An 11,901-nucleotide genomic window follows, 5' to 3' on the forward strand; every position below is an offset into this window, starting at 1 on the left:
ATTCTCGTAGGCAACGTGCTTGGCGTATCATATATGTATTTATTAGGTTGAAGCAATGTACAAGGAACTATCAAGTAAACGAGGAGGAAGACATGAGAAGCAATATAATCCTAGCTCAACACGCGAACCCGCTCAAGATGCTTATTTCTGCAAAAGAAACTGGATAAATCGTTCGCCATACTCGACAGGAGGTACAGGGCTAATCGCATGGCGATTATGCCACACAGCCTTCCAAACATGTTCAGAACGCTTCCGTGCATCGAAGCGTGTAAACAAGTCAATAATGCCAAAATAGTAGACAACTCCGAGCGGCCGGTCCTGTTCATCGGTAGCTCTGAAGCCACCTTCATCTTGGTAGAAGAGCGAGTGCTGCTGCTCCGCCCGCTTGCCTTGCATGTCCTGGAGCGTTGTCTCCGGCGGATGGTTTCGAGAAAAGTGGAGATGCGCACCTGCACCATCTCTATCGCCACGGGACGATGGCGAATAGGACTTTTCATGGCAAGGCCCATCGACACGCGAGACCAGGATCGAAGGTCGGCGTAGCATGGGCGCTGACTTGTCGATGGGCGACACATTCGGGCGTGCATGGTAGCTGAGGTCGTGAAGCCCAATCAGGAGCGAATAGTCCATGAGCTGGAGCCGTTGAAGAAGCGCAACATCTGAGCGGAGCTGGCGCTCAAAGAGAGCACGCCGCTCGGGTCCTAATTCTAGGAATCGACCGCGCTTGATCCAGTTCATGTCCTTGAGCACGGCGGTCGGCTTTGTCGAAGTTTGCTCACGCGAGATCGTCGAGCCCTTCAGATCATATACCTCATGCACATCGCGGTCAGAGGGGAACAGGTTGTTCATGATGACAAAGTGGATCTTTTTGCGACCGGGCAGTTTGACACGGTGCAGGCCATAAAACTGGCTCAGCAGAGTATGTGGATTTGCACGCACATGCTCATAGTACGCTGGCAGAAATTTGATGAATAGTTTGTGCTCTGTCGGCCTAATTGTCTTGATGATGAAGCGGTAGTCATGAGAAAAGTAGAAGAAGGAACCGCTCTTCCCTGGTGATCCCAGCTCCGTCAGTATGTACTTGGCAGCAAGGGAAAGCAGGTAGTCTCCGGCATCCAGACCAAAATGAACGCGCAGCTCGCGGAATACAGCTGGAGCATAATCTTTGAACTTAAAGTCGTAGTTCGACGAAGGTCGAAGCTCCTTGCCGATAATGTCGAACGTGAACTTGTATTTGGCAACAAAATCTGCCTGTGTCAACGGCATGCGAGGCCGCGACTCATTGCGCGATACTGCGATCCGGATGCCTGTCAACATGTGGTACATGAGTACATAGTTTGCGTGGTCTTCGCCGATCAAGTTTCCTTTCAGGCGCACGGACACATTAGTGTGAGATACATCGGGCGCATGCTGTCCCTTGGCGCGCCAGGACAGACGTAGTGCATTTGCATTGGCAGCCATCTCTTCGTCAAAAGTCCGTTCAGCAGCCGATGCATTGGAGACAGCACTGACCCGATTTTTCTGTCTCGCTTGCATCGACGACGCGCGCGTGGCGCCAGAGGGTATGTGGTCAGCAAACTCAGAGGGCGGTAGCCTTCGGGAGTGGGTCTGGGTGGCAGTTTGAGATGGAGACCTAGACTGGGTCTCTGACCGGGTTTGGCACATCGAGGATGATAACGTCTGGGACTGGGGCTGTATGGGGATAGTGTGAAGTCCAGGGTGATCGAGTGATTGGGTGTGGTCGAGCGCATGCACACTTGATGGTACGGTCGTGCTAATGCTGGGAAGTTCGACTTGTGGTGATGTTGTCGTTGAGCGGGCCGGTACGTTGTCACCTCGGGCCGAGGAGGCAGTGATGTCCTGAGAAGAAAGTGACTGACCGAGCATGCTTTGTATGTTGGAAAGCGGGGGCAAAGGAGTATGTGGGCTGGCAAATTTTGTGTCTGGATGCGGCGACACAGGCATGGGTGCCAACTGCGATGGGGCCGGGACCTGCGACATCTGGTCTGGCCCAGTCGGGATGACCGCCTGGGCCCCGGACGAAGGTAATGCAGATGTATTCTCCGTCCCAGAGAGATGCGTAGGCATGGGCGGCGTGGCCATACTGCCGTCATTAGAGGCAGCTGCAGCGGACGATGGCCCCGACATGACGGGAGAATGCGGCGTCGACGGCTCAACGACGGATGACGGCCCGCTTGTTGCTGGAGATGCCACATGGCCCGACGTGCCACTAGACGGCACTACACCAGGTGAATCCGTGCGCGAATAGCTCCAAGGCGATACATACGAGGCCCAAGGCCGTTGACTCGGCTCCGATGGCGGCGTCTCAGCCGTGATGCGGTTGTCTTCACTCGAGCGCATCCAGCGCAGACGTCGCCGTCGCGTCGGCGGAGGCGTGAGTAACGTTGGCTGTAAGCGTTCCTTTTTCTCATCCAGATGTACAGGCATCACAAGCGGTGATGCATATGGCATCGTTCGCGAAAGGGTTACATCGTACGTCTCATGAGTCTCGCTGTCACTCACACGGATGAGCTGCTCTTCGGCATCCAGTGCCCGACGCACAACGCTCAGTGGATCATTTGTGTCCATAACACGTAAGCTGCTGCCGTGCGCACCGCCCTGAGCCCCTCCAGGTGACGTGGCCGACAGCATGATGAAAATGATCAAAAATTAAGGACGCTGTTGCTGCTGCTGCTGCTAATGGGCCCTGCTGCCTCCCCTGAGGATCTTTTTTTGGATGACGAATAAGCAGACTTCGGCCGGACCGTATCGCATGACGTGCGTCCATCCACCCATTCAACACCAGGCCTCCGCCGAAGCCAAATTGCCTGCACAAGTCGCCAGCCATTGGAGGGTACGGGCTTGGGGCCAAGACCCAGTCCTCCACTCATACGTCGTAGCCAAATCGCTGGAATGCACGTGAATTCGGATCAACAACCACGCCGAGTGACACTCTCGCTCTTGACATTGTTGTGGACGAACATCTCGACCAACCCAGTAGGTAGCTGATACATATACCCAAAAGGACACCCAAGTCCACAGAGCCTCAGCCAGTTCCCCCACCCTTAACATACGAATCGCTGGGCCGCTTGGGCCGCTTGTGACTTGGTCGTCCCGAAACATACATACCGTAGAGACTGTGGCATAGGTGGGGCCCTCGCTTGACAGGCCAACGACGCACTCGATTCTTTCATTTTTATTCTCCAGTGCTGCTGCTGCTGCTGCTTAAGCCCTATCTCTTCCCCTCACCGACGGTCCGCAGCCATCGTACAGCACATGTGCACATAACATCGAGGATGGAAGAGGATGTAGAAGTGCCAGGGAGTTTGACGCCACAGATCCATGCGGTCCGCCAATATCCGAGCTTTTCGTGCTCGCTACGCGATTTCCGTCTGCCAACGGCATCGATGGAGACAGACGTGCCGCGCACACCCGAGACACGCACAGCAGTCCGGCGGCCTGCGGTGCGTCGAATGCCCCCAGTCCTTCGCGACAAAAATAAGATGCGAGTCGCTGAGCTCCTGAGTGAGGAGCAATGCCCGTGCGCATTTGAAGTGGCATCCGAGGCTCGTCTTCAGCGCTACCTGATGGGTCAAACCTCACCACAGGACCATGTATCTCGCCGGGCCCGACGCTCTCGGATGGCCATGGAGTCAGGGTCGACAGCGGCAGCAGCGGCGGCGGCGTCAGCGACAACTGCTGCCACTACTACCGCGATGTCGGAGAGCATTCCCTCGTTGGCTGCCGCTGCCACACAGTCGCGTGATGCTCGAATGGCCAGTGCTTTTGGCACTATCACACATCACATATCACCTATGCGCCCTGACACAGATATGTTGTGCGATATGGACAATTCATTGTCGGCGCCGGCCCCTGTGCCTTGCATGTTTTCGACAGCATCAAATATCGGCACACAGGACATGTATGAGGATGATGACAAGGATTTCGACGACGACGACGATGATGATGATGATGATGATGATGATGACGACGACAACGATGACGATGACGACGACAACGGCGGCGGCGGCGGCGGCGGTGCAACTACCGCCACTAACCAAGAAGGAATCACAAGCGCTGTTGGCCATTTTGCGCTCGAGTCCCATCCTAGGCCTGCGGTTGATGGCATGTTTCCCCAACCCATTGCCTCGGACATGGCCGTGCCTGAGGATTCCATGTTTCCGCCGTCTTCCGTACCCGACAGCCCATGGCCAGTCGTGCCGTCAAGTCCAAGAATTACCGGCATAAAGCGCAAGCACGAAGAGGATCCTGGGTCAACCTATGCACGACGACCCGCACCGTTACCACCGTGGCTCCTTATGAGCAATGCCAACTCACCGCGACGGCCGATATGGACGGCACCGGGGGGTACAGTGTCACCCTCCTCGTCGCCATTGGCATTCGGAATGGGACATTCTCAACGCCGCACACCTACACCTCTTCCAAGCATGCCGCCTTTGTTTTCCTTTCCACCTTTGTCACGCGACGAGCCAATGACGCGCCCGTCGTCACCTACACTATCTGCATGGAAACCACTTGCTCGTTCGCCTGGCACTGGCTCAGGGCCGGGGTACGGCAGTGGCGCTATCGGCTTGCGTCTGGGATCACGCGTCGCGTGGGATGCTTCTCACCTACAAGATCACACCGAAGGTCATGATATGGATGAGGGCGTGCGTATGATGGGACTTTCATAGACGATGCGGTCCGATGTGGTTCGATTCAGCGCTAGGCTCCAGGCTCCTATACCTCACCTTGAACGCTGCCTGGTAGCCACTCCTTCTCCTTACCCGGCCTTCTATCCTAGAAGTTCATCGCGTGCGCACATGACACCGCAAAGTGTTGCTCTACATATATATATATATATGTGTGTGTGTATGTTCCTCACGACATACGTACAGGATACCCAGCATCTGCACATCGCTTCTTGACGTCCATAATGGAAACTTCACGTCGATGAAAGATACCCGCAGCAAGGGCCGCTTCAATAGGCGCCCCACGCGCTGCTGGCCGCGATGCCAATACGTCGCAGAAATGGTCGGCGCATCCTGCACCGCTGCTAGCGATCACAGGAATGTTGACACACCCACGTACGAGGTCAATAAGTTTCTCGTCAAAGCCTGCATAGCTGCCATCGCGGTCAATGCTGTTGATCAGCAACTCCCCGGCACCGAGACGCTCAACACCCCGTGCCAGCTGCACTACATCAATATCACGCGACTCTCGACCACCCTTGACTGTGCACATATACCACCATCGTGCTGATTGGCCAGCTGTCTCGGGACGCTCGTCTTGACCACACACGATACTTGATGCATGCGGATGTGTTCGTGCATCGACGGGACCATCGCCGCTCGAGTGCTCGTCTGACAAGCCATCGATCTCTTGGTCGCTCAGGTACACGCGTTTCGGGTCCACACTCACAACGACCGCCTGTACGCCATATTTGTGTGCAATCTGCTCGATGCCCGTATCGCCGCGAAGGGCCATGGCGGGTGCCGCGCATGGATCGCCGGTACAGTCGCCCAACTCTGTCGCTCGCTGCAATAGCTGCTCTACGGCATACACAGCCTCACTTCCGATGCTCACTTTGTCAGCCCCGGCCCGGAAGTATGCATGTGCAACTTCAAGCGCAGGGTGAAAGGTGCCATCTGGGTCGGTAAAATCACGGATGCCACCGCCCACTGTAAGCGGTACAAAGATGGTCGCAGCTGCGACATTCAGGAGCGACAACATCGGCTGATCACCTAGCGCCCAGTTCCGGAAGGATGTGATGTTCAAAAATGCAATTTCATCGGCACCTTCTTCGTAGTACCGTTGCGCGAGTTCGACAGGCTTTCCCATGTTTCGCACCTGCGCCTTGCCGCCGCTCCGAATGGTACCATCAGCTGTACTTTTCGCTTGTCCCTCTGCGGGCTGCCGCTCACGGACATTGTAGCTTTCGCCCTTCGTCACGACTAGGTCGCCGTCGTCATTGCTGCGCACGTCCAAGCAAGCAACGATCCGACGTGTGGGCATGCGCTCGTGCGTAGCCATGGGGCGCCGGATCCGTGCATCTTTCGTAGCATGCAATGCAGCGTCGTCAAGATGCAGCCATGCCGCAAGCAGGTTCAAGCCTGCCTGGCCGCTTTTTTCAGGGTGGAATTGCGTGGCAAATACATTGCCATGCTGGATAGACGACACAAAGGTCTCACTCCCATACTGCGTGGTTGTGAGTGTCCATGGTGCGATGCTTTCGTCGTATGCCACTCGGAACGAATGGACGAAGTAGAAGTGTGCAGGCTCTGTGACTGGCAGACCGTAGCTCGTCCCCAGCTGCTGTCGAGAGCTTGTCGACTCTGACCCTCTGGACTTGCTATCGATGCTCTCGTCCTTGACGTCAACGACACTGGCAAGGCTCCAGCCCATGTGCGGAACAGCCTTGCGTCCGTGTGCGTCCTCAGGTAAAAAGCTCCCGACGCGTGCTGGCACAACTCCCAGGCCAAGCACACCCGGCGACTCGTCCGAGCCTTGGAACAGGACCTGCATGCCCACACATATGCCCATGATCGGCTTGCCACTGGCAATGTAGGTGCGCAATGGCTCGACGTATCCCTTGGCGTGGAGCGCTTCCATTGCAGTGGCGAATGAGCCCACTCCTGGAAACAGTAGTTTCTTTAAGATTGTGCGTGAGCATGCGTTCACGGAACATCTCTCATGCCCTGTTGTCGTATACGTACATCGGCCTTGGCAATATCATTCGGCTCACGGACCCACGCGAATTCATAGCCCAGCTTCGTTAGTGAGTTCGCGAGGCTCTGGATATCTACAGTGTGAGCGCACTAAACAAACACGATTCACAAAGAGGACACGTGCAAAGGATCCCCCGTCCTGCGCCTCTGACGCTGTATACGTACTTCCTGCACCATAATCTAGCACATACAACATGAGTCAACGCCGGGTGTGCACGTCAAGTGAAGGTGCCCGCCGACCGTTCCTCGCTTGCTTTTAGGTAGCAATTGGGAAATGGGGTCCTTTTTTGGCCATGTGAACTAGCACCGGTGGCCTCTCCACCCCTACTTTGATCATATTCGTGTTGCTTCATGAGCATAGAGTTCTCTGCGCCCACTCATGAGCATCCGCTTCCAACCAGACTCACGTGACTGACCGTGCGCCTTAGGCGATGCGGCAGTCGACATTCACCCGACACACGGACCACGGCTACTCGACCGACTACATCGACCAACGTTAGCGGATACACGGAATTGTGTTTTGCGTCCGCTACCGAACATGGTGTCGTCCGAGTCGGATCATCAAAGTATCGACCCAACAAAGGAACCTATCGAGGGTTCCATCACCGAGGCGATGGCAGCCACCGCCGACAAGGCGGTCGAAGCGACGCAGCATGCCGCCAACGTGACAGAGAAGGTCGCAGAGGATTTGGCTCTGTCTGCGGCGGCGACCATATCCGAGATCCCAGCCCCGCGATCAACATTCATACTAACACTGCAAAGCATCTGCAGCCTCGTATTCCGTCTCATTGCCTATGTATTTTTGCGGGTCATTCCCGGTCGATTTGGATTCTATGCTATCCAGTTCTATCTCGGCTACCTGGCCATCTGGCTGCTTTATGACTTACGATTTGTGCCCAGAATACATCGTGACCGACCATCGCTGATGTCTCTGGTAGGTGGCTACTCAACTCGGCATCGTCCTGGAACATTCTGCAGCTTGCACTGCATTCACTCCTTCTCCTCTTTGTCCTAGATCTATATTACGCACCACAGCTGTTCCCCTCGCACCGTGAGGCTACACTTAAGTTTGCGCGTGTAGGTGCACTGAGTCCAACATCTGCGACGCTTCATGTGCGTTACCCGGAGCCGTTACCGCGTCTGACAGGTTTGTGGGAAACGGGCATCCATGAGCCGGGTGTTCTTACTGATGCATCCGCGCTCAACGAAGCCCCGTTGCGCGTAGTATGGCGTCGCGCGCACGAAGAAACTCCGCTGATTCGTGCGCCTAGCGCCGTGCGGGATCCACGGCGTTGGGAGCGCGGTCCCGTATTGCGCCTTACTAACGAGACGGACTGGACCGCATCAGCCGTAATCCAGGATCTCTGGCCTGCGACCAAGTACGAATGGCGACTTGCATTCGTGCACAATAACACATTTACCCCCATGCCTGCTCGCCCCATCCCATTCGTGACTTGGCCTGATCCACGACTTTCTGCGTACCGCCAGTCGAAGTTTGTCGCAACGAACGAGACAGCCGCATCGTCGTCGGCTTCGTCCTCACGTGCTGCGCCTCTCGATGACCCCAACCATTTTTCATTCGCTTCTATATCATGCGTCAAGCCGGACTTCCCATACGAGCCCGCACAGTTTTGGGGCTGGAACTGGCTCCTTCGCTGGATGGGCATTGGCACCGAGCCTGGTGGCCGGACGCTCAGGAATAGGATTCGCGGCTTTGATATTATGGCTGACCACGTTCTTCGTGGGGCGGGCCAAGCCCCGCGTCTCCGCTTCCTCCTCGAACTGGGTGACATGATTTATGCGGATGTGCCCCGGTATGAGGGCCCCGCGATGGAGTCCTATCGCAAACTGTATCGCAATGTTTTCGCTTCTTCTTCATTCCGCCGCATCTACGAATCGATCCCTGTTATCGGCATGTATGATGATCATGAAATCATTAATAATTGGAGCGGCGAAGGGTATCACAAACATTCGCTTGTCAATGCAAACACAAGCTTGCCGAATGCCACATTTGAGCACAACGAGAATGATACACCTCTTTCGCCTCCAGCTGGCCTCCATGCTGGCTTGCGCGCTTGGTCTGAGTACATCGGCCGTGCGAATCCCCCCCCGGTATCCCGAGATGAGAATTACTTTTCGTTCAGATATGGTGATACCGCGTTTTTCGTGCTTGATACGCGAAAGCATCGGACTCATCCAGACTCCAATATTGAGAATCCCACGATCCTTGGTTCTGAACAACACCATGCACTTATGTCATGGCTAGCTGAAGTGAATCACACTGCCACATTCAAGTTTATCGCCTCTTCAGTCCCATTCACTAGCTTATGGGGCGGTCCTTTGGACCTGGATGGCCGCTACGATGGCTGGTCTTTCTACGTGGATGAACGCAAGCAGCTTCTTGATGTGCTTGAATACGTGCCAAACGTTATTCTTTTGAGTGGTGACCGACATGAATTTGCGGCCGTGTCGTTCCGTGACTCCGTCGTCGAGTTCAGCACAAGCCCATTGTCCATGTTTTACATTCCCATTCGCACTCTTGCACAGGAACACTCAATGGATCCGCCTGGATCGGAGACTCTATTGAAATATCTTCCCGATGGAAATCATAAATGGACCGAGTTCGAAGTGGACACACGTGACCCCAAGAATCCTGCTGTCCATGTCCGTGTCTATGTGGATGGTCTGGAAGCATGGCAACTTCGTGTGGACGGCAGGCCAATAACTAGACCTCAGAGTGCTCTTGGAAAACTTGCTCGAAGCCTTTTAGAACTCTTGGGTTTCCGAAAACGAGAATGGTTCTAATGGACGTCTAATCCCCATGTTGGTGCTAGACATCAAGTCTTGTATTAAAAAAATAAACTTTCCACGTGCGACTTACATTATATATGCCATATAACCTCGGGCTCTCAGTTGCAGTCCCGGCTAGCTCAGTCGGTAGAGCGTCAGACTCTTAAATGAGTCTCCTCGAGTTCGAGGAGGTATCTGAATGTCGTGGGTTCGAGCCCCACGTTGGGAGTGTCTTTTTGGCGTGCGATCAACGCCATATACATGAATTTATCGTAAATATCAAATACCGCCAGGCTTTGGTATGGTCTGATCCCGGCTAGCTCAGTTGGTAGAGCGTCAGACTTTTATAAGAGTCTCCTCGCAGACGAGGGTTTATCTGAATGTCGTGGGTTCGAGCCCCACGTCGGGAGTTTCACTTTTTGTGTCTGAAACAACAGACGTGTAAAAATAAGAGTATACTAATCCTGCGCTGCGCCAATCGAAGTCCCGGCTAGCTCAGTCGGTAGAGCGTCAGACTCTTACATGAGTTTCCTCGAACACGAGGGGTAATCTGAATGTCGTGGGTTCGAGCCCCACGTTGGGAGTTTTTTTTTTACAGGTTTTCACTCAAATTGCGATTTTCATATACGATGTTTGAAACCTGCCGAGCGCAGTAAGTCCCGGCTAGCTCAGTCGGTAGAGCGTCAGACTCTTACATGAGTTTCCTCGAACACGAGGAGGTATCTGAATGTCGTGGGTTCGAGCCCCACGTTGGGAGTTTTTTTTTGAAGAGACTGAATTTTTTTACGCCAGAGCGATGTTATCACCAATACTATTAGTGAAGTGATACCATAGAAAGTACCGATAATATCGTATGTGACTATCATACGAGTACAATTGAAGTATGGGTCGTGACAAGAATTGCTATTCTAGATACGCACACTTGCATTGGCACGGTTATTTGTACCAATTTTATGCTGCTCATCTCTTCGCGAAAGGACAGAGCTGTTGCCTTCAAGGATAGCAAGTACCTCGACGGCCAAGCGGCGGCTGATCGACCGGTCAGAACGTCGATCACTAGCTTGGATAATCCATTTTAGTGCGCGACGCGTACTCTGTCGCGAGTTCAGAGGAATAGGAACTTGGAGAGACTTGCCTCCTTGTTTTCGCGACTGCATACGAAGCAAGGGTTTGGCCAATTCCACGGCCTCATATACCAGTGGGAGTGGATCAGCATTGGTAAGTTTGGCCATCTCCGCTAGCATATCGGCGATGTATCGCTCAGCGGAAGCCTTTTTCCCATCGCGCATGAGCAAATTCACAAAAAAATGAAGCAATGGATCTTGCCGAGGCGGAAGCGCTTTCGGCGAATAAATGTATGTAGGGCTGCTCCCCCCTAGTGGGTCTGCGCTGACAGCTGTTGAGCCCGGCAAAATAACTCGAGCACCATCTGTACTAGATGCTTTTTGATCCGCTTGTGTCGAGTAGTATGCACCGAACGAACGAATAGAATTTCGTGCCACGGATGTAAGCACAGACGAACTCATTCGTGCGACTTGCACGCTACGCGCAGCGCATACACGATTCGGTGGTAACAGTGCGGCTGTCACGGTCATTGACGCTGCCATGGCATAATGCGCACGAATTCCCTGTGATATCGACAAAAACGAACGATTCATCACGATTCCCTGCAGCAGTATGTCCCGGCAACAGGTATTCCCTAGAAAACTATCGTGTCCCAAGTGGCCACCGCTGTTTTTGAATCAGCCGTTTCGTCACGTCTGTTCTTCCAAATTGAGAGACACCAACTTGACCACTCTCTTCCATCCAAGGCAAACAAGTCACGTGACACCACACGCCACTTGCGCACATTTCGTGGATCCTTCTGCGAAGTGGCAGCACAGTGACTGGTCAGCCTGTCGTGTTGGCGTTGTTTGTGCACATAATCTTTTGCGAAAGCATAACTTAGCCAGGGTTCTTGCAGAGCACAAAACTACGAAGCTCATCCACGTAGGATGGGGACATTTCCTCATCATGAACATGCGGACGCTCAAAAGCCACGAGCCTCATCTAGTTCGGGCTCGACTCGATTCATGAAACACACGTCGCCAGTCGGGATTAGTACCATCGGATCGCTGGCAGGATCTTCCGCATCGTCTCGACCGCATAGTCGTTGGGGAATCCCACCACCACCACCGCCATCATCATCTTCTCTTATACCTACAGACTCCCCCAAGTCTATGCGTTCACGTAACAATCACACACGAACATTGTTCACCCCTGATGCGGAAGAGGTACGTTGCAAAGGTCTTTGAGCTAACGACATAAGATTCAGAAAATGCACGCGCATAGGATGAACCATATCAGGTCATACTACCTCGCTTCTAACATTGGAGCTGAAGGG

General features: G+C 53.9%; 5 protein-coding genes across 5 annotated transcripts; 2 read left to right on the plus strand and 3 right to left on the minus strand.

Annotated features, from left to right (window-relative positions):
• Nucleotides 1-141: 141 nt before the first annotated feature.
• MGL_0138 (uncharacterized protein) lies at nt 142-2,652 on the minus strand (the record flags this gene model as incomplete). Its single annotated transcript, XM_001732311.1, has 1 exon — nt 142-2,652. The coding sequence occupies one exon, from the start codon at nt 2,650-2,652 to the stop codon at nt 142-144; it is 2,511 nt and encodes an 836-aa protein (XP_001732363.1).
• Nucleotides 2,653-3,296: 644 nt separating this feature from the next.
• On the plus strand, nt 3,297-4,694 carry MGL_0139 (uncharacterized protein; the record flags this gene model as incomplete). Its single annotated transcript, XM_001732312.1, has 1 exon — nt 3,297-4,694. The coding sequence occupies one exon, from the start codon at nt 3,297-3,299 to the stop codon at nt 4,692-4,694; it is 1,398 nt and encodes a 465-aa protein (XP_001732364.1).
• Nucleotides 4,695-4,881: 187 nt separating this feature from the next.
• Nucleotides 4,882-6,612, minus strand: MGL_0140 (uncharacterized protein; the record flags this gene model as incomplete). Its single annotated transcript, XM_001732313.1, has 1 exon — nt 4,882-6,612. One exon carries the CDS (start codon nt 6,610-6,612, stop codon nt 4,882-4,884), a length of 1,731 nt encoding a protein of 576 aa, XP_001732365.1.
• Nucleotides 6,613-8,153: 1,541 nt separating this feature from the next.
• On the plus strand, nt 8,154-9,533 carry MGL_0141 (uncharacterized protein; the record flags this gene model as incomplete). Its single annotated transcript, XM_001732314.1, has 1 exon — nt 8,154-9,533. The coding sequence occupies one exon, from the start codon at nt 8,154-8,156 to the stop codon at nt 9,531-9,533; it is 1,380 nt and encodes a 459-aa protein (XP_001732366.1).
• Nucleotides 9,534-10,426: 893 nt separating this feature from the next.
• MGL_0142 (uncharacterized protein) lies at nt 10,427-11,044 on the minus strand (the record flags this gene model as incomplete). Its single annotated transcript, XM_001732315.1, has 1 exon — nt 10,427-11,044. One exon carries the CDS (start codon nt 11,042-11,044, stop codon nt 10,427-10,429), a length of 618 nt encoding a protein of 205 aa, XP_001732367.1.
• Between the last annotated feature and the right edge of the window lie 857 nt (nt 11,045-11,901).

The sequence above is a fragment of the Malassezia globosa genome, assembly GCF_000181695.2.
Source record: "Malassezia globosa CBS 7966 chromosome Unknown mgl_sf_1.1, whole genome shotgun sequence".
In the NCBI taxonomy this organism is placed as follows: Eukaryota; Fungi; Basidiomycota; class Malasseziomycetes; order Malasseziales; family Malasseziaceae; genus Malassezia; species Malassezia globosa.